The following is a 24,901-nucleotide window of genomic DNA, read 5'->3' as shown; positions in this document are numbered from 1 at the left end:
CCATTTCAGAAGATCCAGAAAACATTTAAAACGATAAACAATCAAAAACAACCGAATTGTTCTCTTAAAACCAAGTCATCAAGACATGACCGTGCAAGAAAAGGACAAAAGCAAAGCGATTTCACTGCAAGCATGGGCTGACAGGCGAATAATAACAGATAAGCTACATCGCCCTTAAAACATTAATCAAGACCAAACTGCTCATGCAAATCAAACCCTTTGTCTTCTCTGCCCTCTCCCGCATGGCCATCTAGTGACAACATCAGAAAGTGAACCAAAGAGAACTGGAGATCGTAAGATAAAACAGTTTGATTATGATTTTGTGGGATAACATCCGTGAATCTACATTACAGTACAGGGATATTATGGGATGGCTCAGAGAAGGCTGAATTAAAGGATTGGCACGATTCGGTGCCACGGCAACAGCATATGATATAGGGATGGGTCATGGGAGTACTAAATGTTACAATGCTGGTTTATTCTACAGAGTGACCAGTATCTATGCTCAGGTAGATAACATGCTAATACTCAAACATTATACAGAGTCAATGGCTAGGTAAGTAGAGTATAAAGGTTAGAGTTTCACTGCATCTTATGTACACTGAGACTACAACAGGGACACATTGCTGTACTCTATTCAATGATTTGAATTGTGGTTTTTCAGTAGTGCAATTTCCATACTCTTTAGAATATACTCATGCCAACTCTTGATATCTAACAAAATATTTTTTTAATTTTTCTTTCAACAGCATTCACTTTCAGATCCATCTTTCCTCACCATCCGTCTTGCTGCTAGTTGAGCCCCACCTTTAGGCTTTCTTTTTCACTCCATCCCTCATTCTCTCTCTCTCTCTCCATCCATCCCTCTCTATCCATCCCTCCATCCTCCCTCTCAGGCGTTCTGTCCCTTCGTATCACTCGTTCTGCTGCCCTACAACCTTCTCTTCAAGGAAGATGCAGTCCTGGCTGCTGGCAACTCCCTATCAAGCATCCCCTTCCCTTCTCCTCTGCATCTCCAAGCCCTCTTCACTCCATCTCTCCCCTAGGATCAGTGTTTCCTCCTCCGCTTGCCCCCTTCCCTCCTCCCCCTACATGGTCTGTGTGCCCCCCTCCCCCCTCCCTCTACATGGTGTGTGTGCGCGCCCCCCTCCCTCTACATGGTGTGTGTGCGCGCCCCCCTCCCTCTACATGGTGTGTGTGCCCCCCCTCCCTCTACATGGTGTGTGTACGTGCCACACCAAGCCAATCCTGGCCCGGACTGAACACAGGAGCTGGGACTCCATGATTGTTGTTGTTATTGCCATGTCCCTGGTTGCCGACAGCAACACTTCCCCCTCCTTGCGTCTGCGCCTGAACATCCGGCGCCCCCCCCGCCCCTTCCCCCGCCTCGAAGCTCTTCTCCTCCAGGGGCTTGCCGATCCAGGAGCCGTACCCATGCGTGTCCAGGGCCTGGAAGAAGTGCTCCTTGGCCTGCTGGAAGGAGGCGGCGGCCATCTTGGCCTGGGCGTACGAGGGCAGGTCCAGGAGCTCTTCTCGGCCACAGCGCTGGCACAGCGTCCGGAACACACGGAACAGGTTGGATTTGGAGACCCGCGACACGTCCAGCTTGGGGCTAGAGGGGAGGCAGAGCAGAGATGAGATCACGTGGGAACGGGACAGGACGCGGCGTTGTGAAGCTGTGGTGCGGCGCTGCTCTGGCTCCTCTACCCGTCCAGTTTGCCCTTGGTGCCGTCCAGCACCTCCACTGTGATGTGGTCTGGCTGGCTCCAGTTCACGCTCGACTCCTTGGTCTTCCCTGTGTGGCGCGTCGAGTCGTACACACTCACCCTGCCCACCTGGGGAGGACAGCACACTCAGTCCAGGACCACGCACTTCAATGACTCAGCAGCAGAACAAAAGAGGGCTGAGGGTGCGTGTGCTGTGCAGGGTGCGTGTGTCGTGCAGGGTGCGTGTGGTGTGCAGGTGCGTGTGGTGGGGGTGTTTACCTCTGGGTGGTTGAGTGTGTACGGAGGAGGAAGAGCTTTGGTGAACGCCTCGCCGTCTCTGGCCAGCCTACAGCACACGGCTCGGGTCAGGTGACCGTGGCTGTACAGGTAGCCTAGAGGAACACAACGTACCAGGAGAGAGAGAGGACCACAGAGGTGGAGGAGAGAGAGGGAGAGAGAGGACCACAGAGGTGGAGGAGAGAGAGGGAGAGAGAGGACCACAGAGGTGGAGGAGAGAGAGGGAGAGAGAGGACCACAGAGGTGGAGGAGAGGGAGGGAGGACCACAGAGGTGGAGGAGAGGGAGAGAGAGGACCACAGAGGTGGAGGAGAGGGAGAGAGAGGACCACAGAGGTGGAGGAGAGGGAGGGAGGACCACAGAGGTGGAGGAGAGGGAGGGAGAGAGAGGACCGCAGAGGTGGAGAGAGAGGACCACAGAGATGGAGGAGAGGGAGAGAGAGGACCACAGTGGTGGAGGAGAGAGAGGACCACAGTGGTGGAGGAGAGGGAGAGAGAGGACCACAGAGGTGGAGGAGAGAGAGAGAGGACCACAGAGGTGGAGGAGAGGGAGAGAGAGGACCACAGAGGTGGAGGAGAGGGAGAGAGAGGACCACAGAGGTGGAGGAGAGGGAGAGAGAGGACCACAGAGGTGGAGGAGAGGGAGAGAGAGGACCACAGAGGTGGAGGAGAGAGAGAGAGAGAGAGAGAGAGAGAGAGGACCACAGAGGTGGAGGAGAGAGGGAGAGAGAGAGAGGACCACAGAGGTGGAGGAGAGAGAGAGAGAGAGAGAGAGAGAGAGAGAGAGAGAGGGAGAGGACCACAGATGTGGAGAAGAGAGGGAGAGAGAGGACCAGAGGTGGAGGAGAGCGAGAGCGAGAGAGAGAGCGAGAGAGCGAGGACCACAGAGGTGGAGGAGAGGGAGAGAGAGAGGGAGAGGACCACAGAGGTGGAAGAGAGAGAGAGGAAGAGGACCACAGAGAGAGAGAGAGAGACAGGAGAACAGAGGGGGAGGAGGAGAAAACCAGACTCATTATCCTCACCCATCACTGCTGTGTCAGACATGTCACATGACCCAAAATCAACCAGAACCCCACATTGAGCCTCTGAAGCGTCGCCTGTGTGGATGGGTGCTGGCGGATGTTACCCAGAGTGATGGACTTGAGGTAGATGGGGTGCAGGAAGTGGCTGAGCAGCGCCCCCTGCAGGCCCAGCACGTTCCAGCGCAGGATCTTGTCGCTGCAGCTCATGGTCCTCAGTCTCTCCCCGTGCTGGATGCCGTCCCAGGTGGGCACGATGGCACTGGACTCCACTGGGATGGTGCCCTCACCTGGAGACCACACGACAGCAGGACTGGGTTTACCACAGGCTGTGGTGGGAAGGGCGAGTGTGTTTGTGTGTGTGAGCTTGTGTGTGTGTTTGTGAGTGAGCGTGTGTGTTTGTGAGTGAGCGTGTGTGTGTGTGTGTTTGTGAGTGAGCGTGTGTGTGTTTGTGAGCTTGTGTGTGTGTTTGTGAGCTCGCGTGTGTGTTTGTGTGTGTTTGTGAGCTCGCGTGGGTGTGTGTGTGTGTTTGTGAGCTCGCGTGTGTGTGAGCTTGTGCGTGTGTGTGTGTGTTTGTGAGCTCGCGTGTGTGTGAGCTTGTGCGTGTGTGTGAGAGCTCGCGTGTGTGTGTAGTCCTGGCTCGTACCGTTCTCCACCTTGGTGCGGAGCTTGCCCTGTTTGGCGTTCTCAAACAGAGGCTGGTGCCCCGCACCGCCCTCCTCTGCTGACTCACTGCAGGACTTGTCGAACAGAGCACCATCTCCACAGGGGGCCGTGCTGGGCGGGAGGGGGGAGGGGTTAATCACTCTGTTAATTAGCAAAGTTACTAAAAGAACATTTGGATGGCTGTTGAAGTCGTAGGCCAGTCTGAGGTATGACAGGGGAGGTGATGGAAGGAGGGAGGGAGGGATGACGGCAGCGCCCACCTGATGTAGAGGTGAAAGGTGATGTCGGGTTTGATCTGAAGCTTGTTTTCCTCTGCAGACTCAAAGATACTGTCCTCCGACCCTTCACAGTGCTTAAGCAACTCATTATACAGAAACCTGAGGAGACAGACACAGAGAGAGAGACACAGAGAGAGAGAGAGATAAAGATAGATGCATATAGACAGAGAGAGAGACAGAAATGAATGGGAAGAAAAGAGGCAGGGAGGAAGGTAGAGAAAGAAGGAGGAAGAAAGTTACTTTGAGTGACAACCAGCTTGCCGGCCGGCCGGCCAGCCTGCCTGCCTGCTTGCCAGCCTGCCTGCCTGCTTGCCAGACTGCCTGCCTGCTTGCCAGACTGCCTGCCTGCTTGCCAGCCTGCCTGCCTGCTTGCCAGACTGCCTGCCTGCTTGCCAGCCTGCCTGCCTGCTTGCCAGCCTGCCTGCCTGCTTGCCAGACTGCCTGCCTGCTTGCCAGCCTGCCTGCCTGCTTGCTTGCCAGCCTGCCTGCCTGCTTGCTTGCCTGCCTGCCTGCCTGCCTGCCTGCCTGCTTGCTTGCCTGCCTGCCTGCTTGCCAGCCTGCCTGCCTGCTTGCCTGCCTGCCTGCCTGCCTGCCTGCTTGCCAGCCTGCCTGCCTGCTTGCTTGCCAGCCTGCCAGACTGCCTGCCTGCCTGCCAGCCAGCCACAGCAGCACCAGGGGATCAGCAGGGTCACATCAATCTATTAAAATCCTTCATATTAAAAGACAGCCGTCGGTCCAGCCTCAGGAAGGCAGGGTGGAAGACCCAGAGCTTATTTCTCACCTCACGAACCCCCTCCTGGAGATGATTTCTGCGTGGCAGTCGTTCACAGTGTCCCCTTTAAGACTCAGCTCCTCTCCTTTAACACAGCGATTTCCTGCAGAGGAAAAATCCAGACAATCATTCCAAATGCCAACGCAAAAAAGAGTGTTGCCCCCGTGGCACCCCCCCTGGCGGCGCCCCCCTGGCGAGGTGGTCCTACCTGTGCCGAGGCTCACCACGGTCCCCAGACCCTCCCCCCTCCTCATGACGAAGGTGGCCAGGATCTTGCGTCCCAGAAGGCTGTGCTGTATGCGCGTGGTCAGGGAGTTGAAGCGTTGGTGGCTCAGCATGGCGATCTGGTCATGCAGAGTACTGCCGCTCACAGGCAGCTAGGGGGAGATAAGGGAGAGAGGGGGGGAGGAGAGGGGGGGAGGAGAGGGGGGGGAGGAGAGGGGGGGAGGAGAGGGGGGGAGGAGAGGGGGGGAGAGAGGGGGGGAGAGGGGGGAGAGGGGGGAGGAGGGGGAGAGAGGGGGGAGGAGAGGGGGGAGGAGAGGGGGGAGAGAGGGGGGGAGAGAGGGGGGGAGAGAGGGGGGGAGAGAGGGGGGGAGAGAGGGGGGGAGAGAGGGGGGGAGATAAGGGAGAGAGGGGGGAGGAGAGGAGAAAAAGAGTCGCAAAAAAATTACCGTATTGTTTGGATAGGAATGTACTCGTTTGACTAAATCTAAAATCATCAAGAGTAGCAGTAACGCAGCAGGACTTCCCTGACAGATCAGTATCTCCGACAGTGTTGTGAACATGGTGATAATGTGGGTGGAGATGAAGAAATTAGGAGTAATACCAGAATGAGTACCTCTGCTGGGGTGAGCTCCCCAGTACGTGCTGCCTTCTCTGCCTCCCCAATCAGCACCCTCAGAGCGGCGTCTGCAGCCTCCTGCTTCCCCTGCTTCTTGTTGGAGGCGCGCACTGGAGGGAACCAGCGACCCCCCAGCTTAGCCTGGTAGGTGAACCTGAGAGGGAGGTCAGGAGGGCGGGTGGGGGCAGGGAGAGAGAAGGAGAGCACGGAAGAGAGAGAGCAAGCGAGAGAGAGAGTGAGGTTGAAAGGGAGAGGGAGGGAGTGAGGGTGAAAGGGAGAGGGAGGGAGAGAGTGAGGTTGAGAGGGAGGAAGAGTGAGGTTGAGAGGGAGGGAGAGTGAGGTTGAAAGGGAGAGGGAGGGAAAGTGAGGTTGAGAGGGAGGGAGGGAGAGAGTGAGGTTGAAAGGGAGAGAGTGAGGTTGAGAGGGAGGGAGAGTGAGGTTGAACGGGAGAGGGAGGGAAAGTGAGGTTGAAAGGGATAGTGAGGGAGGGAGAGGTTGAAAGGGAGAGGGAGGGAGAGAGTGAGGTTGAGAGGGAGGAAGAGTGAGGTTGAAAGGGAGAGGGAGGGAAAGTGAGGTTGAAAGGGAGGGAGAGTGAGGTTGAGGGAGAGGGAGGGAGAGTGAGGTTGAAAGGGAGAGGGAGGGAGGCACAAGGCAGTGTGGGAGAGAGGAGGACAGAGGGGGGCAGCAGAGAGACAGAGATGGATGAGGGCAGATGTGAGAGCAGGAGAACATGACAGAGAGATGGATGAGGGTGACAAGGAGGTGGGACAGAGGAGGAGAAACAAAAACCAGGAGGAGGAGGAGGGACACATAGGGAGAAGACGATTATATCATTTGTAGGGCACATATCCATTTCCCACAAGACCGGAAAAAAAAAGCGAGTAGTGCGGTTCTTACTTGGGTTCATGCGGCGGTCCGGCCTGGCCCACCAGCCTGATCTCAGCAGCGAAGCCCCTGGCCCTGGCGTACTCCAGAAGGCCAGACACTGCGTTGTTGTTCAGGTGGTTGATGAGGTCACCTACCCCGGCCTCGTGGGCCGCGCGGAGCTCCTCCGCTGTCAGGGGAGGGAGGGAGGGGCAGGGAGGCATGGAGGCACCCCCCTCACCGTCCCCTGACGGACAGAGGGGCAGCTGGGGCTGGGAGGGGAGGAAGAGGACAGGAGAGGAAGAGGACAGGAGGAATAAAAGCAGAACATGGGGTTAAGAGACAGGAGAGGGAGAGGGGGAAAAGAGAACAAGGGAAGAAGGAAATAAAGATAAGTGAGTCAGAGTCCTTCCTGGCTGGGGGGGTTACACAGTGTGGTGTGTAACCCCCGGTTACACAGTGTGGTCTGTAACCCCCGGTTACACACCACAGTTTGAATTCCATGACTAAGATCACTATCCCTTTTCCATCCAGCCCAATCTGTGCCCAGTCGCCCCTAATCTGAGAGTCCTTCCTTCATCCCAGTCCATTTTAGCATCCCTCCCTCGCCCCCCTCCCCCTCCCCCTCCCTCGCCCCCTCCCCCTCCCCCTCCATCTCCCCCTCCCTCGCCCCCTCCCCCTCCCTCGCCCCCTCGCCCCCTCCCCCTCCCTCCCCCGCCCCCCTCCCCCTCCCCCTCCCTCCGGTCACCTTGTTAAGCTGAAGCCTCCCGTCTGACATCAGCTCTTTGACGGCCTCTTCTGCAGCGAGCTGCCGGGCGGCCTTCTTGCTGGGGGCTGAGGCCTCAGCACACAACGTCTCTCCGATCTTCACCCTGAACATGAACCTGGGAGGGACGACAGGCGGGGGAAGAGGAGACAGACATACATTATTTGGTGGTACGTTTTCTGAGTAGAAGAGGCTCAGGGTGGACAAGTTAAACCTCAGACCGTGCAAGATACCACAGATACATGGAGATGAACAGGGTCGGTATTGGAGAGAAATAGAGATGAACAGGGTCGGTATTGACCCCAGTGGAGGTCCTTCTCAGGGGAAGGAAATCAGCAGAACGAGAGGAGAGAGAGAGAAGGCGGAAGGAGGGAGAGGAGAGAGAAGGGGGAGGGAGAGAGAGAAGGTGGAGGGAGAGAGAGAGAAGGGGGAAGTAGGGAGAGGAGAGAGTAGGGGGAAGGAGGGAGATAGGTGGACAGAAAAGGTATTGTGTGTCACGTCAGCAGACTGCAGTATTGAGGGCAGCCACTCAGGACGCAAATAGCTTGTCCGCAAGGTCCCCTGACGGACATAGGTTCAAGTTCAAGTCTTTTATTGTCAGATGCACAGAACAACACAGGGTCAAACTGGGCACTGAATTTTTTGGGACAAGACAACGCAAAGCAACCTGGCATAACATGACATATAAGTACTCAGGTTACACCTATGATAAGCTAACATATAATATAATACACCTCCTAAATATTCAAAATAACAATGCAGTATACAAAACCTATAATACACATAATATCCTATACTAACCTTGAGACAAGTAGGGTACAATTATGATGGAGTCAAATAGCTGCATCCGGAAGTAAGTATGGATAAATAGACAACTGGATATACATACATGGGATACAGGGATGAGCGTTACCGTGGGTCGTGTGACGGGCCCTAAAGAGATGAGCGTTACCGTGGGTCGTGGGGCGGGCCCTAAAGAGATGAGCGTTACCGTGGGTCGGGCCCTACAGGGATGAGCGTTACCATGGGTCGTGTGACGGGCCCTACAGAGATGAGCGTTACCGTGGGTCGTGTGACGGGCCCTACAGAGATGAGCGTTACCGTGGGTCGTGTGACGGGCCCTACAGGGATGAGCGTTACCGTGGGTCGTGTGACGGGCCCTACAGGGATGAGCGTTACCGTGGGTCGTGTGACGGGCCCTACAGAGATGAGCGTTACCGTGGGTCGTGTGACGGGCCCTACAGAGATGAGCGTTACCGTGGGTCGTGTGACGGGCCCTACAGAGATGAGCGTTACCGTGGGTCGTGTGACGGGCCCTACAGAGATGAGCGTTACCGTGGGTCGTGTGACGGGCCCTACAGGGATGAGCGTTACCGTGGGTCGTGTGACGGGCCCTACAGGGATGAGCGTTACCGTGGGTCGTGTGACGGGCCCTACAGAGATGAGCGTTACCGTGGGTCGTGTGGCGGGCCCTACAGGGATGAGCGTTACCGTGGGTCGTGTGACGGGCCCTACAGAGATGAGCGTTACCGTGGGTCGTGTGGCGGGCCCTACAGAGATGAGCGTTACCGTGGGTCGTGTGACGGGCCCTACAGAGATGAGCGTTACCGTGGGTCGTGGGGCGGGCCCTCCTGGCCCGTGTTGATGAACTCGATGGGGCTTCCTGTGCGCTGGCTGAACTCCATCAGCATGGACACGGGGTTCTTCCCCCCGGGGAGCGAGCGGGACAGGGCCTGGGGCGGGCCCTCCACAGCGCCCTGGCAGAGACGGAGAAGATGCACCGTTCAGGAAACCGGATCATGGATCCATCAGGTCACAGAGATTTCACACCTCTCCCCCCCCCCCCCCCCCCCCCCACACGGTACAAAGCCCACAGAAGCATACACACTTACAATGGCGCTGGTGCTGGACACACTTACAGCAGTGTCTGGATTGGGATCCATGGCCTGATCCATGCCAGCGACGGCCCCCTCCTCCCCCTCCGGGCCCTCCTCCATCCATCTCCCGCACCAGGATGCGGAGGGTTGCTGCCGCGGCATCTTTCTTCGCCACCTTCTTATTGGACGCCTCAGCGATTGGAAACAACCTGCCATCCAGCATGACCTGCATACGAAATCTGAGCGTGGCAAAGTTGGGGGGGGGGGGGGGGGGGGTGGGTGGGGCAGAACTTCTGTCAATTCATTCTGTCTGAAACGGGTTGATGATTTAAGATGCAGCAGAAAGCCGGGATAAACTGACAGTGGCTTACCTGGGGTCGTGGGAGGGCCCTGATTGGTCAAGAAGCAGGAACTCACAGTTGTGTCCTAGGTACTGGGCATACTCCATCAAGCCACTGACGGGGTTCTTAGTTTTCACTTCTTGCAGTTTCGCCCGCAGGTTTTGGGGAGGAGGTGCTGCCAAGGACACGGCAACCGTTCCCATGGCAGCAGCCCTTTCCACATCAGTCTGCCGGCGAATAGCATTAAGGAATTCTGGTATGTCGTCACTGGCCCACTGGTCCCCATTAGCCTCGTCTTCCTGATGGACGATGGAAGATGTTTGGACAGAAGGGGGAGGAGGGCGTGGAGGGTGGGTGGAGGAGACAGAAAGGGTGAGGGGGGAGGGGTCATTATGTGTTGGGAAGGGCTTCATGTCTGGTATCTCAAACTCTTCCACGCTCTCCAGGTAAGGGCGGAGGTGTCTGACATGGGACAGTCCACCTACCCCCTGGTTACCTACCCCCTCTTGGCTCTCCTGCGACTGAAGACCTGGGGCAGACGGGAGTGTGTCCCTCCCTGGAAATGGGGGCAATATTTCTGAGGTGACCGCTCCTGCTTGCCCGGCCCCACCTCCTGCCTCCACCACCTGCATCTCTGTGGCGGTGTGCTGCGAGGCCTTGAGGCTGCGCTGCATCCTGTCCCTGCGGTGGTCGGACAGGTCCCAGGTGAAGGGGGTAACATCCGAGTTCTTGACCACGTCCCCTTGCTTCTCCAGGGCGTAGAGGGTGGGGTTCACCTGCTTGGCGGTCTTCAGGCCCATGTTTTTGGCTATGACCAGAGCGGTCACCTCCCTGGTGTCTAGCAGGTACTGCATCACCTGCTCTTTCTGTTCCCGGCTTTCCGCCATGTTGGAGGTTTCGAGGTGGAGGTCGAGAGGCTGGCTGGCAGAGCTGGCTGTGACCGGGTCCGGTTCTTCCAGGTCTTGTGCTTGTGGCGGTTCGTGGAACGAGTCTGACGATTCCAAAGAAGATGAAGACGAGAAGGAATTTGATTCGGCGTCAGAATCTTCTTCCCCTTCAGCCTCTCCGGGTTGTGCGTTGGCTTGTTGGACGTCTTCGCTGACCTCAGCGTCTACAGCCGCATGTTCCTTCTTTACCGGTGACAGAAAGCGTTTGTGAGCTGGCTGCGACTCTCCTGTGCTTTGCGTCTGTTGGGAATGTGTTTCGTTCTGCGTGTCCTGGTCTTCCACACCTTGGGGAGACTCCCTGAACAGAGTCCACTCTGGAGGACTGTTCCCTTGTTTCGTTGCTTTCTGCGTGCGCTCAAGAGCATACAGAGCCTGGTTGACGATCTTTTTGGGCAGATGTAGCTTTTTGGCTAGTACCTTTGCTTGAAAACTTTCAGTGGGGCTCAAATCAGTCAGGCATCTGACGATCAGCTCCTGAATATCAGGTGTTAGCTGAACGGGAGTCACAGTCTTCTTGCCGGAGTTGGAACTTGAAACAGACGCTTTGTCGATGCTCTCCCCTCCTCGGCTGGGTCGCTCTCTGTTAAAGGATAAACTCTGCAGGCCGTTCAATAGAGATTCAGAATATTCCGCTTTAGGATTCCATTGCCTGTTAGAGTACTGGTTGTGGTTCTGGTTTTTGTTCTGGTTGTGGTTCCAGTGCTGTGGTCCAGGGTTGCCTCTCGGGGCTCCTTGAAAAGGTGGGTACCCCAAATCTCTGCTGCTCCCTCTGCCTCGATCTCGACTGTAGCCCCCTCTCCCCCGGTGGCTGGTGCTGTGGTGGGGGAACCGGCTGAAACCGGACTGAGGCTGGTAGGGACTGTAAGGCGGCCCGGTGAGTATCACACCAACAGCCCTCGGCCCCCCTCCTCTGGGGCTCACCCTGTACTGGGGAGCCTCAAGGTTCTGTCCCCTTAGGAACTGGACCTGCTGGTCCTGAAACGAGTTTAGAATCGGCACACGGTTGGAGTTCAGCCGCTCCGACCCGTTCGATGCCCCGGGGTGGAGGGTACGGACCGGGTTCGGCCCAGATAAGGGAGGGGTGACGGGGAAGAGGGGATGGGGCAGCGAGTGTGAGGGCACAAGGGGAGGAACAGGGAGACTGGGGAAGTCGTTCTGGTGCGGGGTCTGCAGCGGGGGAGTTCGCACGGACCCGAGTCTGTAGAAGTGGGGCTTGGCCTGGAGGTGTGAGAGGGGGGGGCGGTGGTACTGCTCTTTGGAGGGCCCTCCTCTACCTCTGCTCATAGCGCAGGGGTGGGGGCACAAGAGGGCAGGGGGTGCTGACTAAGCAGCAGAAGTCTGTGTCTGTACCGGAGGTATCAGGTATCAATGCAGAGATAGCAGAATGTAGAGAAGCTGGGCAGGCAGGCGTCGCAGACAGCACACAGCACCTGAGATGGAGAGGACCAGGCTGACAGTGAGACACGTGAAGACGACCGTAAGAAAGTAATCAAATAATGAGGGATAAAGACAAGAGAAGGTTGAGAGACACTTTTAGCTTTTGTTAAAATGATAGGAAGTAAACAAACGGGGAGCTAGAGAGGAACTTTCCAAACGTTACATTTATTTGTGGGGGGGAGGGGGGGAGGGGTTATAAATTATTTCATTGACACATACAGCGACAGCGTCTCTACCTCCCCGAAACTCAATCCCTAGGTAAAAGGCTGCTGATTAATAATTCATAGTTGTTGTGACAATCCTTGTATTTCTGGCTTAGATGATTTGCAAGTTCACAAGGGAAGGGAAAATGCGACACCGAGACAGGATGTTGGGAATAGTCCGAGGGCAAACGCAAGGACAGGAGACATCAGATCGTCCTGTAACTGACAGAAGATAGACAGGAGACAGCACAGTAGGTGAGAGATTCAGCTTTGAAACTTGAAAGATATTTAGCTAAAAAAAAATCTAGGTTAACCCTCTTATACTTTACTGTCCTAGGAAAGAGAAGACTTCTGGAAACCCCCTGGTGACTATCAGGTGTCATAATGTTTGCCATAAACACTTCACATTCAATTAACTAAAATAGCTTTCTTTGGACAAGTATTTAGCTTCATAACCGCGTGCTTGTAGATGATCAGCGTGGATAGTACAAAGCAGGGTTCCAATAAAAAAAATGTACATGACTCAAAAGTCGAATCAAGTGACACTGAAAGAATTATAGAAGAGATACAAAACGTATCACATACATAACCCATTACTGTATCGGGTTTCAGTACTTAATTTAATAAGTCAAGTGGCTGTCGTTCACCCTTAACTTGAACGGGAACGGACAGCGCGATGCTCCGCTACTCCCGGTTAAACAGGACTCCTAATCCTGACCCTAATTCAGCAGCCAAAAACAACGATTCAAAAGTTTCTCGAAACCAGCTATCTGGTTTCCATTCATACATAGACGATGGTTTGGCTTTGTAATTGGTTATGAGTCCCGAAAACGGTCCATTAGCCTATCCACTCTCCACATCCCCCTTCAATGCATATTAAAAGTGTCTAAATTAATAGGTAAACCTCAGTTTCACAGAAAATACCGAAGGCCTCACCTGTTCAGAGGATGGAGCGGAGAGATTAATCCCGTCACTTTCGAATGACAGGACAACAAGAGTTCTACCGGCTGCGCGTGCGGCGGGGGTCAAAAGGTGAAAGTCAGGATAAAAAAAATGCAGTTGTGCCAGCATCCTAATAAGCTCATCAACGTGTTGTTTCGAAGCCTGAAATGTTTCATGCTATTTTAAATTCCTCTTTCAGAGCTCATTAACATTCTCGCTTTGAAAGGCAACTGAAGCACATGGCTAAAATTGGCAAAAATATCAGAACCACGCAGGTTATAAAATGACGTTATTGTAGTACTACAGCTGATATACAACATAGTTCGTCAAGAAGCATGAAACGTCTACAGTGATGCCTCTTTCGTTTTTCTTTCTTCGGAAATAAGCCGTCTAGAGTTTCTACCCTGTCACGTGACATTCAAGCCAATGTCACGTGTGTCTACATGTTTCATTGACCACATGCGCCTTGCCTCGTCATTGCTCATGGTTAAAACAAACCAGATGTTTTAATGGTTTTGTGTTGTATCTGTAAAATGTATGAAAACGTAAATGGCAGTTGAGGATAAGGGGATATCTGCCAATGCAGTATTTTTGTGCCCTACAAAGACCTATAGCCGGAGGAGGTAAAGTATTGTCTTTAAAAGGCACGTGCTGACTGATCTCATATGTGTACAATTTGCTTTCGTTTGCTTTACTGCGTTCAACGAAACTACACATTGAACTTTATCGCTTTCCTTTTGCTTGCCCATCTAAATCTGTAATGTGAAGTATGGCTCCCGGTCTTTTGTATGACAAAATGACATAGCTCACCAAAAAAAAAAAAAAAGGGACTGTATTAAAATATAAAAATGTCTGCCTAGCACCAAGCAGATGCCAAATGCTGCCTGAAGCGGTGTTTCACCCCGATTCAATCACGCTTATGCACGGGTGCATTGTTATCGTCCCATTTACAGTATGTTCTTAAATGAAAAGATAATGGTCTGGTCTTAAAATATAAAAAGGGGAAATAGTAGTGAGAGCTTCACTTCAACGCTCAGTTCTACTCAAACAAGATGAGGTTGCTAGGGAAGTTTGGTCTGGGATGGGGTACGTTGTTCCCTCCTGCATGCCCTTGTCCCCCCCCTCCCCCCTCCCCTGGCAGATCTCCGGATACAGAGAGAGAAGCCTCAACAACAGGGGACAAACCGAAGCTATGCAGTAGTTGATTCAGTGGCACTTGGCCTCGTTCACATACAGCATCCATTGATTTACAGTTGAACTTACTGTTACCGCATAAAATGGAAAACCCTAATTGTATATAATAGTTAATACGTCATTCAGAAGTTTATAACCACACGACTGAATAATTAATCCGAGTTTACAAGGATAAGGTGCATTTCGATGGGATGGTCAAGATAATGAATGCTGACAAATTAACAAACTAATAAATAAACCAAAAGAGCAGATAAACACGCTCACCACAAGCCATTTTGCATCCTCTTTTCTAAATCTCTTATAATCCCGTAGTATTCCTCTCATTCGCACGCGCAGACTCATCACATTTGGCTACAACTGTTGCCAGAATGTCAGGCTTATAAAAATCCATTAACATTTTTCACCGCCATGTAGAACGAGCGCATGCATATATTGTGCGAGCTAGCTTGCTATAGTCCCAGCACAAGGTAGCGCGAACCCAGCATACACAACCAGATAAAGCTTAGTTTAGTCAGGGTCACTTTCAAAATAACTTAAATCGGGGTACCGTGCTGTAGACAATAGCTAGGTAACTCGCTACAGACGGCTATCTTGGAAAGGGTCGAGTCGAGTCCAAGTCAAGCTTGCTAGCTGGCTAGCTAACTAGCTAGCTAGATATTAACGCAATGAAAGGATTAGCCAAAACACACTGTGTGCTATGTTGGAAATGTATTAAATACCAACACCAATTCACAGAGTAGAGTTTCAGTGCCCATATTTTCGTTTCCAAGAGTGCTTCATACATTCGCTATTCCCTGCAAGAAATACTTTCCCTGCGCAAGACGGTCTGAAGTGAAAGCACTGACCATCACATTGCACCATGCAAACAAACGACAAACGCAATGCAAAGAGAAGCAGCACCAACGCAATATTTACGTAAGTCGCACTGATCCATGGCACAGGAAGAGGGATTTTTTTGAACGATATCGTTCAATTACCTGCGTTTGAGGGGGCTCGATGCGGCTAGCTAGGTCTTGCGTACCAGCATTTTATTCCATGCAGCGGGACAAACAACGGAATAGGAAAATCGATGTCATCAGTGACATGCGCCACGCCGGCGCGTTGATAGTGACGTGCCACAAGTGCTCGGGTGCCAGTGTTGCTCAATACATTGGGGGGGAGGGGGAGGGGGACTGGTGGCTGCTGCGACTCAACAGAATGGGCGGCTATGACAACATGAATGCACAATACAGTTGGTTAAGTTACAGTTACTTTGGTTTCGCTAAACAGGCAACACTGTAGGTGCAAAGACGGAAACAATGAGATGAAAAACCTCTTCCAAAAATGTGACCATGGTGTTCTTGATCGCTACTACATTATAAGGTGTTCGCGCTTTTTATAAAAAATAAAACAGAATTTTATTTGTCAATATCATAAGAATGATGTATGGAGATGATCATTTTTATCAAGGAGCCAAAGTAAACAGTTCTGTGAATAGTTTGACTGTCCAAACGGCACTTACTGATACATCCAGCAGGGGTCAGTAGTAGGCCGTCTTCACCATTCTATTTAAGTATTGCAGTAGCAGAACAATCTGTTGCTACGATAAAACTACAGTTTAGGATGAACTTGCTTGGTGTAGTCGAGCGTGGTCCTATGTTCAATGGGCTGCAGGGGAAGGAAATGGTATCTCGGCTTGTCAAAGTGAATTACAAAGTAAGCTTGGTGCTTCCAGTATCGTGCTTTATTGACCGGACAATATTGCACTCTTCTCTGTCTAAATGATGCAAAGGTTCTTCCTTCATTCTCCACCCTTGTCACCACCTGGCTTCCCTCTATGTCTTCCTGTCCAGCTGCCCCTGCTGCCCGCCTCCTTGCTTCACCAGTCACCTGTCAGGGGGGGGGGGGGTAAAGGGGGAGTGAGGAGGGGGTGCTCTTGGCAGTGAAAGGGGAGGGAAGAGTAGGTTGTTGTGGAGCAGTAACAGGGGGAATGAAAGAGAGGAGGGGGCTGGAGATTTATGTGACGAGCGATGTGGGAGTTGCTGTGTGTGTGCTGCGGCATCTCTTCCATTCTGTCTTCCTGCGTGGAAAAGAGGGATCTATGCGCTTTGTCAAACCCTTCCTCCGTGTGTCTCTCTCTCATGTCTTTTCTGCTTCCCCACACCCATACGTGATGTGTTGTTCTCCGTCTAAACATCTTTGCTCCTCTTCTCGTCTGATTCTCATTCTCGTGTTGCTGCTTGACTTGCTGTGAACACCCTCCCCCCTCTCTCTTCCTCTCTCATCCTCCACTCTCTCTCCCTGCCTGGGCTCCCCTCTATCTCTCTCTTCCTCTCTCATCCTCCACTCTCTCTCCCTGGCTGGGCTCCCCTCTATCTCTCTCTTCCTCTCTCATCCTTCACTCTCTCTCCCTGGCTGGGCTCCCCTCTATCTCTCTCTTCCTCTCTCTTCCTTCACTCTCTCTCCCTGGCTGGGCTCCCCTCTATCTCTCTCTACTCATGTGAAGAGCACAGCATGAGAGGGAAGGTGGCTCTATGTTTGGTTGGACTGGCAGCCCTGCTTCACAGTGAGTGATTTTTATTCTTTACACATTGGCGTTTGAGTTTGTGGTTTTTGTGTTAGTCCTTATTTGTTTTCGTAGCAAAACGACGATGGTAAGTGGGGAAAAATTAAACACATCTTTTACATCTAAAAAAAAAAATCATTTTCATTCCACAATAAGCAGTTCATTGTACAGGATCATTGATGTGGCCGCTAAGTAATTGACTGTATTTGAACTCTGGTCCCCTGCTGTGTCATCTCTAATGGGGACAAAACAGTATAGTTGTGAGAAGAGAGATACAACAACAAGAGGAGTAGGAGAAGGGAGAGAGAGAATGACAGAGACTGAGTGCATGACAGACATGCAGAGGGGGTCACATGTGTGATGTCATTGTGAAGTGGTAGTATTTAGCTAAAGGTTGATTGATGGCACGCATGCACCCAGTATCTGGATCTGTTTGGTGTGGATATACTTTGTACGAATGCTGTGACAAAGTTTTCATCATGATTATAGATTATGTCTATAGCTGTGTAAGAAACTCCCCAAATGAGTCATTGTTTATGTTAATAGCCTGTCTGTCTGTTTGTCAGTCTGTTTGTTTGTCTGTCTGTCTGTCTGTCTGTCTAGAGGTTGGTTTGTGTCTGTTTGTCTGTTTCTCTGTTTAATGGCGTCACTATTTCCTCTGTGGAACGAAGCTGACATCTTAACATCCCCAGAAAGACTCTAACCGTCTGTTAGTCATCGATCTGTGCTACAATTTATGGGGCTGGCTGGATACTTTCCCTTCACCTCCTCCTCCTTTCACTCCACCCTTCCCTGCCTGAACCACTAATATATCTTACCTCTTGTAAAAACCCCCACCATTCGAAAGATTCTGTAATGATTTTCTTCCATTTCACTGGAATCTCTCCTCTCTTTTCATTTTTCTTTTCTCCTTCCCTCCGTCAGTGCATCTTCTCACATCTCTAATTCATCTCTCAGCTTTTTCATGGTTTCCAAATAGATCTGTCCATTTGTAACTGTCTCTTTCTCTCCCTCTTCTTTTATCTGCCCCTCTCTCTCTCTCTCTCTCTCTCTCTCTCTCTCTCTCTCTCTCTCTCTCTCTCTCTCTCTCTCTCTCTCTCTCTCTCTCTCTCTCTCTCTCTCTCTCTCTCTCTCTCTCTCTCTCTCTCTCTCGCTCTCTCTCTTTCTCTCTGTCTCTCTCTGTGTGTATCTCTCTGTGTGTCTCTCTCTGTGTGTCTCTCTCCCCCTCTCCTCTCAGTATCAGAGCAGGGGCCACACCAGCGCTATCTACTGAGAGAGCTGCTGAAGGACTATAACCCGATGGAGAGACCAGTGGCTAACGACTCCCTACCTCTCACTGTCCGATTCTCCTTCACTCTCATACAGGTCATGGATGTGGTACGTTACCAACATACAGGACACACAATACATACGCACACACACACACACACACACCAAATACATCACCTCTAACTCTTTAATGTGTTGCAGGATGAGAAGAATCAGATTCTGACCACCAATGCTTGGCTTCAGATGGTGAGTTGATGCATATGTGTGTGTTTGTGTTGGCTGGTGTTTGTGTTGGCTGGTGTTTGTGCTGGCTGGTGTTTGTGTTGGCTGGTGTTTGTGTTGGCTGGTGTTTGTGCTGGCTGGTGTTTGTGCTGGCTGGTGTTTGTGCTGGCTGGTGTTTGTGCTGGCTGGTGTTTGTGCTGGCTGGTGTTTGTGCTGGCTGGTGTTTGTGCTGGCTGGTGTTTGTGCTGGCTGGTGTTTGTGCTGGCTCGTTTTGCTTCATGGCAGTGTGGTCTCTGGCTTTCAGCACTGGTTTGACCACTACCTCCAGTGGAACCAGTCAGAGTATCCTGGTGTGAAGAACCTGCGCTTCACTACAGACCAGGTCTGGACACCTGATATACTGTTGTACAACAGGTGAGTCTCACGCACACACACTGGCAACACCAGCCATTTTGTCAGAACCTTTTTAGCGTAGCCCAGAATGTAATTTTAATATCTCGACAAACAAACAATGTGTGTGATGTGTGAGTTTGTTACATTCTGTCTAACGTCTGTCAAAATAAATGTGCCTAGCATGTCAGTGAAGCTCTAGCTAACTCTGTCGGGGGGGGGGGGTGTCTGATGGTGCCCCCTAAGTGACAGTCAGTGACAGCAGGAAGAGAATCAGCAGGAAGAGAATCAGCAGGAAGAGAATCAGCAGGAAGAGAGTCAGCAGGAAGAGAGTCAGCGGGAAGAGAGTCAGCGGGAAGAGAGTCAGCGGGAAGAGAGTCAGCGGGAAGAGAGTCAGCGGGAAGAGAATCAGCGGGAAGAGAGTCAGCGGGAAGAGAGTCAGCGGGAAGAGAGTCAGCGGGAAGAGAGTCAGCGGGAAGAGAGTCAGCGGGAAGAGAGTCAGCGGGAAGAGAGTCAGCAGGAGGAGACTAAAAGAGAAATGGCAGAACGTAGGCAAAAACAACTGGGTATTTTTGGATTTTTCCAAAAGAGTAGTAAAGATAAGAATCTAGTTTGTTATTCAAAATTGCCTGTTGATTTATGATATAATCGGATTTGGCACCTACAGTCATGATAACAATGAGTGTAAAGTAATGTTTATATTACATAAAGCTCAAACATAATTTTGCGCTCAAATTAATGAATCTGTTTTTTATTTAGCATCTTAAGATCCAATGTTAGGTTTGGGCCCCGAATGTCTGTCGACACCCCAGCACACGCACACACACACACACACACACACACACAATGCTGATCCCTTCCTCATTGCTTCTCAGTGCTCACGATAAGTTTGATGCCACCTTTAAGACCAATGTACTCGTCAACTCCAGTGGGTTCTGTGAGTATTTACCACCAGGTGAGTCTGCAAGAGCCTCTACTACAAAGTTACATCTTATTTCAGAAACTTTGATGATCTGAATCAGAATCAGAATGTGATTTATTCGCCATGAAAGTTTGCACAGACAAGGAATTTGCTTTGGCAGGAAGGTGCATACAATAAACATATAGGGACCTAAAATTTAAATATGTGGACTAAAATTTAAATATGTGGACTAACTATACTAATATGTGGACTATCTATACTAGGAACAAGGTAACGATCTGTTAATCTTATAAAATCTGTTCTGTTCTTATAAAATCTGTTCTGTTCGATCTGTTAATCTTATAAAACATTCGTTACCTTGTTCCTCTCGCCCTCTCCCCCCCCCCCTCTCCCCCCCCCCCCCCCCCCCCCCTCTCTCTCTCTCTCTCTCTCTCTCTCTCTCTGTCTCAGGGATCTTCACCAGCACGTGCAATGTGGATGTACGTTGGTTTCCATTTGACATCCAACACTGTGAGCTGAAGTTTGGCTCCTGGACTTTTGACGGTTGGCTGCTTGACCTCCAGATGAAAGAGGCTGACGTGTCCGGATACATGACCAACGGGGAGTGGGACCTGTTGGGTGAGAGAGACTACCAAAGCCCCTGGTCTGAAAGGCCCAGCCTGCCACTTATTTACCCCTCCCTCTTTTCATCTTCTCATTCCTCCATCCCAATCCTTTCTTTCATCCTCTGGACCTCTCTGGACCCCCCTCCTCCCACACACTTAGGGGTTCCTGGGGGAAGGAGCGAGCAGTTTTACGAGTGTTGCGCGGAGCCCTACCCCGACGTGACCTTTGTGGTGACCCTGCGTCGGAGGACCCTGTACTACGCCCTCAACCTGCTCATCCCCTGTGTGCTTCTGTCCTGCATGACCCTGCTGTGCTTCCTCCTGCCAGCCAGCTCTGGGGAGAAGATCAGCCTGGGTGAGAGGGCTGGGGAGAGGGCTGGGGAGAGGGGCTGGGGAGAGGGCTGGGGAGAGGGCTGGGGAGAGGGCTGGGGAGAGGGGCTGGGGAGAGGGCTGGGGAGAGGGCTGGGGAGAGGGCTGGGGAGAGGGGCTGGGGAGAGGGCTGGGGAGAGGGCTGGGGAGAGGGGCTGGGGAGAGGGGCTGGGGAGAGGGCTGGGTCTGGGGAGAGGGCAGGGGAAAGGGCTGGGGAGAGGGCTGGGGAGAGGGCAGGGGAGAGGGCAGCCTCACCCATCCCTGTCCCTCCTCTTCTGTCCTTCTTACTTTCTGTCTCTCTCTACACATACTGGACGTGCTGTGTCAGAGTTGGGGCAGGGTTCCAAGAAAGCCTCTTTAGAAACGTTTATGGGCCTGACGGCAGGAAACACGGAGCAAGGGAGAGCCTGGAGACAGAGACAAACAAAACATGAAAGAAAGAAATGGAGGGAGATTAGGAGAGCCACATTTTTATAGCCTTGAATTGGTTGTGTTTCCAGAAAAGAAAGGATGGGATTTACAAAATCGCTTTAAATCTTTTCTTTCCTTAATCCCTCTCCTCCCTCTCTCCATCCCTCCTTCCTGAAGGCATCACTGTGCTCTTGTCTCTCACTGTCTTCATGCTGCTGGTGGCAGAGATCATGCCAGCCACTTCAGACTCCATACCGCTGATAGGTTAGTCACTGTGTGTGTGTGAGAAAGGGTTTAGTGGTCATCATAAAGATGCTCACAGCAGTGCTTGTAACACACCCAGTCATGGGGGTCTAACAGCTGTCCTCTGGTCTCCTATAGGTCAGTATTTTGCCAGTACCATGGTGATTGTTGGGATGTCGGTGGTCGCCACGGTGATCGTTCTTCAGTACCATCACCATGACCCCAACACTGGGAACATGCCCCAGTGGGTGAGAGTTTGTCTCTGTCTGTCTGTCTGTCTGCAAGTCTACCTGTTGTCTGTTTGTTTATCTGTCTATGAATGTATGAATCCTGGGACTTTCAGCGCTTCTGTTAGAGTGTGTATTTGGATTTCATTTCATCACTTTATTCATCTGTGCTGTTTGGCTTTGCTGTGTTTACAGAGATGGACTCCTGCCTCAGGCATGGCTGTTTGTTTCTCTGTAGTGTGTGTGGGTGTGTGTGGGTGTGGGGTGGTGGACTGTGTGTGGTGTGTGTTTGTGTGTATGTGTGTGTTTGTGTCGGTATGTGTGTAGGTGTTAGTGTATTTGTGTGTGTGGATATGTAAGTGTGTGTGTGTTTGTGAGGATATGTGTGTGTGTGTTTGTGAGGATATTTGTTTGTGTGTTTGTGTGTGTGGATATGTAAGTGTGTGTGTGTGTGTTTGTGAGGATATTTGTTTGTGTATTTGTGTATTTGTGTTCACCCTCTGGATGTTCAGCTGTCATTAATTCCCTCTGAACAGCAAGTCCTTAGCTGAGCCATGCATGTGTGTGTACTTATCCTCTCTTATCCGTGTGTGTGTGTGTCTAGGTACAGCTAGTTCTCCTCCAGTGGGTTCCCTGGTTCTTGCGGATGAAACGTCCAGGTGACGGAGCAGATCTCACGGAGCTCCTGAACCCGTCCAGCTCCCAGAGCAAGACCCTGTCCTCCTCCTCCCCCACCACCACCAGCACCACCCCCGCCCCCTCCGTCCTGCCCCAGAGCCTCACCTCCCTGCAGGCGAGCCTGGCTCAGCTCAGCCACCCCGTGCCACACTCACACCCCAACCCCAATCTGCACCCTAGTCCTAATCACCCCAACCTACACCCAAACCCAGACCAGAACCTTCCACCAAACCCTAACCCTAATTCCCTTCCACAACCCAATGGCCATCTGCCCTATATGGGCTTTCAGTCTTTCCAGAGTCCTCCGGATCTGGAACCAGTCCAGAGAGCTAGAACCACTAGTCGGGGCAGAGGAGCAGGAGGAGGAGCAGGAGGAGGAGCAGGAGGAGGAGCTGGAGGAGGAGCAGGAGGAGGAGCTGGAGGAGGAGCAGGAGGAGGAGCTGGAGGAGGAGGATCTGACAGCTCCCCTACCAATCCCCACCCCTGCTCTACCAGATTTGGGAGCCCTCCTCCCCAGCCCCCCTCCTCACCTGATCCCGATCCTTCTAATTCAGCCTCAGGCCACAGTGTCCTGGAGGCCGGGACCGGAGCAGGGGGAACGGGTGCTAGTCAGGCCCAGGCGGGGGTGCTCCAGGGTGGGGTGGCTGACGCCCAGCTACAGGCCCTCCTGGCGGAGGTGCAGTTCATGGTGGAGAGGCTTCGTGAGCAGGACCGCAGGGTGAGTGTGGCAGAACAGTGGCAGTTTGCTGCAGCGGTCATAGACCGCCTGTGTCTGGTTGGTTTCAGTGTGTTCAACATCATCTGCACCATTGCCATCCTCATGGCTGCACCCAACTTTGCAGAAGCCGCGTCCAAAGATTTCTTCTGAAAGGGAAGGAGGGAAGAGAGACCAAAGGGGGGGGGGAGAAGGAAGGAAGGAAGTGTTCGTGGATGATGAAGAGAGACCACACTTGTCTTCTACACAAAACTGCTAAAGTTGAGAAGGGAACATTTGACATTCATCTTTCACTGGATCTGAATGGCGGACATTTTGGATTTCTACAGTACGGTCCCAACATGTGACGTGTGAGTAGGTGATGATGGACCGTACTTGAAGAGACCGGACATTTTTAGTCTCTGTGTAGTTTTGGGTGAAGTTTCCTGCACGTACATCAATCAAAGTGAGGTTTGGTGGTTAAAACATTATGTTCCAATTTCCTAACGTGTTTAAGGAGCCAGCTTGAAGCCAATCCAAGTGCTTACTAAGGCTTTCCTCTGTCTTCATTTGTGCCCAGTTTGGCTGATGTAGGAGTTAAGTGTCCAATACTTCAACGATAATGATGCTATCGTGTTGTGGTCGTGTGCTAATGGATGAAATGTGAACTGGAGGATAAGAGAGGAACTGAAGGAAGACTGAACACAAATAGCATCAATCTCTGTGGTGTGCACACACACATTTCTGATCTCCCTCTCTTTTGAAATGCATCTTTAAATAGATGTACTAGAACCAGTTTGTGGATGCATAAGGGATAGACAGTACTGTGAGGATTCCATTCCTAAATAAAATATGTCTCCTTTTTTACTCTTCATTCACGGATCCTTGTTTTTCTCTGGACAGCCTTCCACTGAGCAAACAGTGGCAGACGAGAGCGAGAGACAGAACGAGCGAGGCAGCAAGCGGGGTGAGCAGAAGGGGTCGTGCATGAGTGACAGTTTAAAAAGAACCAGAAAAAATAAGAGGAATGTAGAGTTGTCAAAAGGAATAGAGAGACGCAGAGAAAGAAATTCATAGAGCAGAAACCTTGGAGGAAGAGATTGAGAGAGGTGCAGATATTCAAAGATAAAGGGGGGAGTTAGTAAAACAGGATGGAAGAGAGAGGGAGCGATATAAAGAAAGGGAGGAGAGGAGAGGAGAGAGAGAAGTGCTGAGTGTGTGAATGTAAAGAGAACCGGGTTTTAACTGATTGGTCGTTAACAGGGAGGAGGAGCGGGGGGTGAATGAAGAGGAGGCATTGATTGGACGAGGGACGAGGGGAGGGATTCATTGGCTCTAAAGAAGTTACAATTAACTTTGCTCTCCCTCTCCTCCTCCTCCTTGCTCCCAAACCTAACTTCTGGCTAAGAGAGCCATGGATCTTAGGTTTTTTCTGTTATGTGCCCGACTCATTACTGCAAGACAAATTGAGGACATTAAAGTAACTGTAGCCCATTTACGGGGAGATAGTATGTAATTGGAGAATAGCCCCCTTGAAATATACCAATGGGAGCTGCATGCACAATTGTGTTAGCAATTTAATGAGTTGATGTTAAATGTTAACTTCCCAGGGGCCTGACTGCAGTTTCTAGCTCCCTTGTTTTGAAATAATAGGTACTGTAGTGTGCAGTCATAAATAGCTCCATAGTTATTGTCATGTATTTCACAGTGTCACTGTCCCTGACCTTGACCCATGTGTACAGTACTGTCACAGCACACAAGCTGTCACAGCATACAAGCTGTCAGATATGGGAAGTAACGAAGTACAAATACTTTGTTCCTGTACTTAAGTAGATTTTTCTGGTATCAGTACTTATTACTATACATTTTTCGGACATGTTTTTACTTTCACGCCTTGCATTTTTGCATCTGTACTTTCTACTTACAAAAAAGTTTTGAAAAAAAAAGTAAAAAAAAATATTTTCGATAGGTTGAAAAAATATATTTTTAAAGTAAAAAAATATATTTTTATACAAATCTCCAGTATACAAATCTTTTGTGCGCTTTTTAAAATCAGGGTTCGAAGATACAAATCTATAATTTTTTTTTACCCTAATTCACGATATGCACGCATCACTTCTGCATATTGCATAAGCCATGTCGACAACTTCCGGTAGCTAGCAGTTGGTTAGTTTTCTC

At 51.4% G+C, this 24,901-nt stretch overlaps 2 protein-coding genes across 2 annotated transcripts; one reads left to right on the top strand and one right to left on the bottom strand.

Annotated features, from left to right (window-relative positions):
* Positions 1–1,212: 1,212 nt before the first annotated feature.
* On the bottom strand, positions 1,213–15,169 carry adar (adenosine deaminase RNA specific). Its single transcript, XM_067237329.1, is given in 17 exon segments — positions 1,213–1,612; positions 1,708–1,835; positions 1,986–2,098; positions 3,128–3,310; positions 3,667–3,797; positions 3,947–4,063; positions 4,746–4,839; positions 4,945–5,113; positions 5,575–5,731; positions 6,475–6,713; positions 7,190–7,325; positions 8,816–8,964; positions 9,127–9,196; positions 9,198–9,323; positions 9,456–9,724; positions 9,926–11,802; positions 15,126–15,169. Coding segments are annotated over 16 exon segments (4,212 nt in total). The 5' UTR covers positions 11,657–11,802; positions 15,126–15,169.
* A 1,466-nt stretch (positions 15,170–16,635) lies between these two features.
* On the top strand, positions 16,636–23,572 carry LOC136944203 (neuronal acetylcholine receptor subunit alpha-7-like). Its single transcript, XM_067237872.1, has 10 exons — positions 16,636–16,693; positions 17,931–18,070; positions 18,164–18,208; positions 18,489–18,598; positions 19,450–19,529; positions 19,947–20,114; positions 20,262–20,456; positions 21,059–21,145; positions 21,263–21,372; positions 21,956–23,572. The coding sequence occupies exons 1-10, from the start codon at positions 16,642–16,644 to the stop codon at positions 22,895–22,897; spliced, it is 1,929 nt and encodes a 642-aa protein (XP_067093973.1). The 5' UTR covers positions 16,636–16,641; the 3' UTR covers positions 22,898–23,572.
* The last annotated feature ends 1,329 nt before the right edge of the window (positions 23,573–24,901 follow it).

Source organism: Osmerus mordax, chromosome 6, assembly GCF_038355195.1.
Source record: "Osmerus mordax isolate fOsmMor3 chromosome 6, fOsmMor3.pri, whole genome shotgun sequence".
Classification (NCBI taxonomy): domain Eukaryota; kingdom Metazoa; phylum Chordata; class Actinopteri; order Osmeriformes; family Osmeridae; genus Osmerus; species Osmerus mordax.
This window is presented reverse-complemented; position numbering and strand designations above follow the sequence as displayed.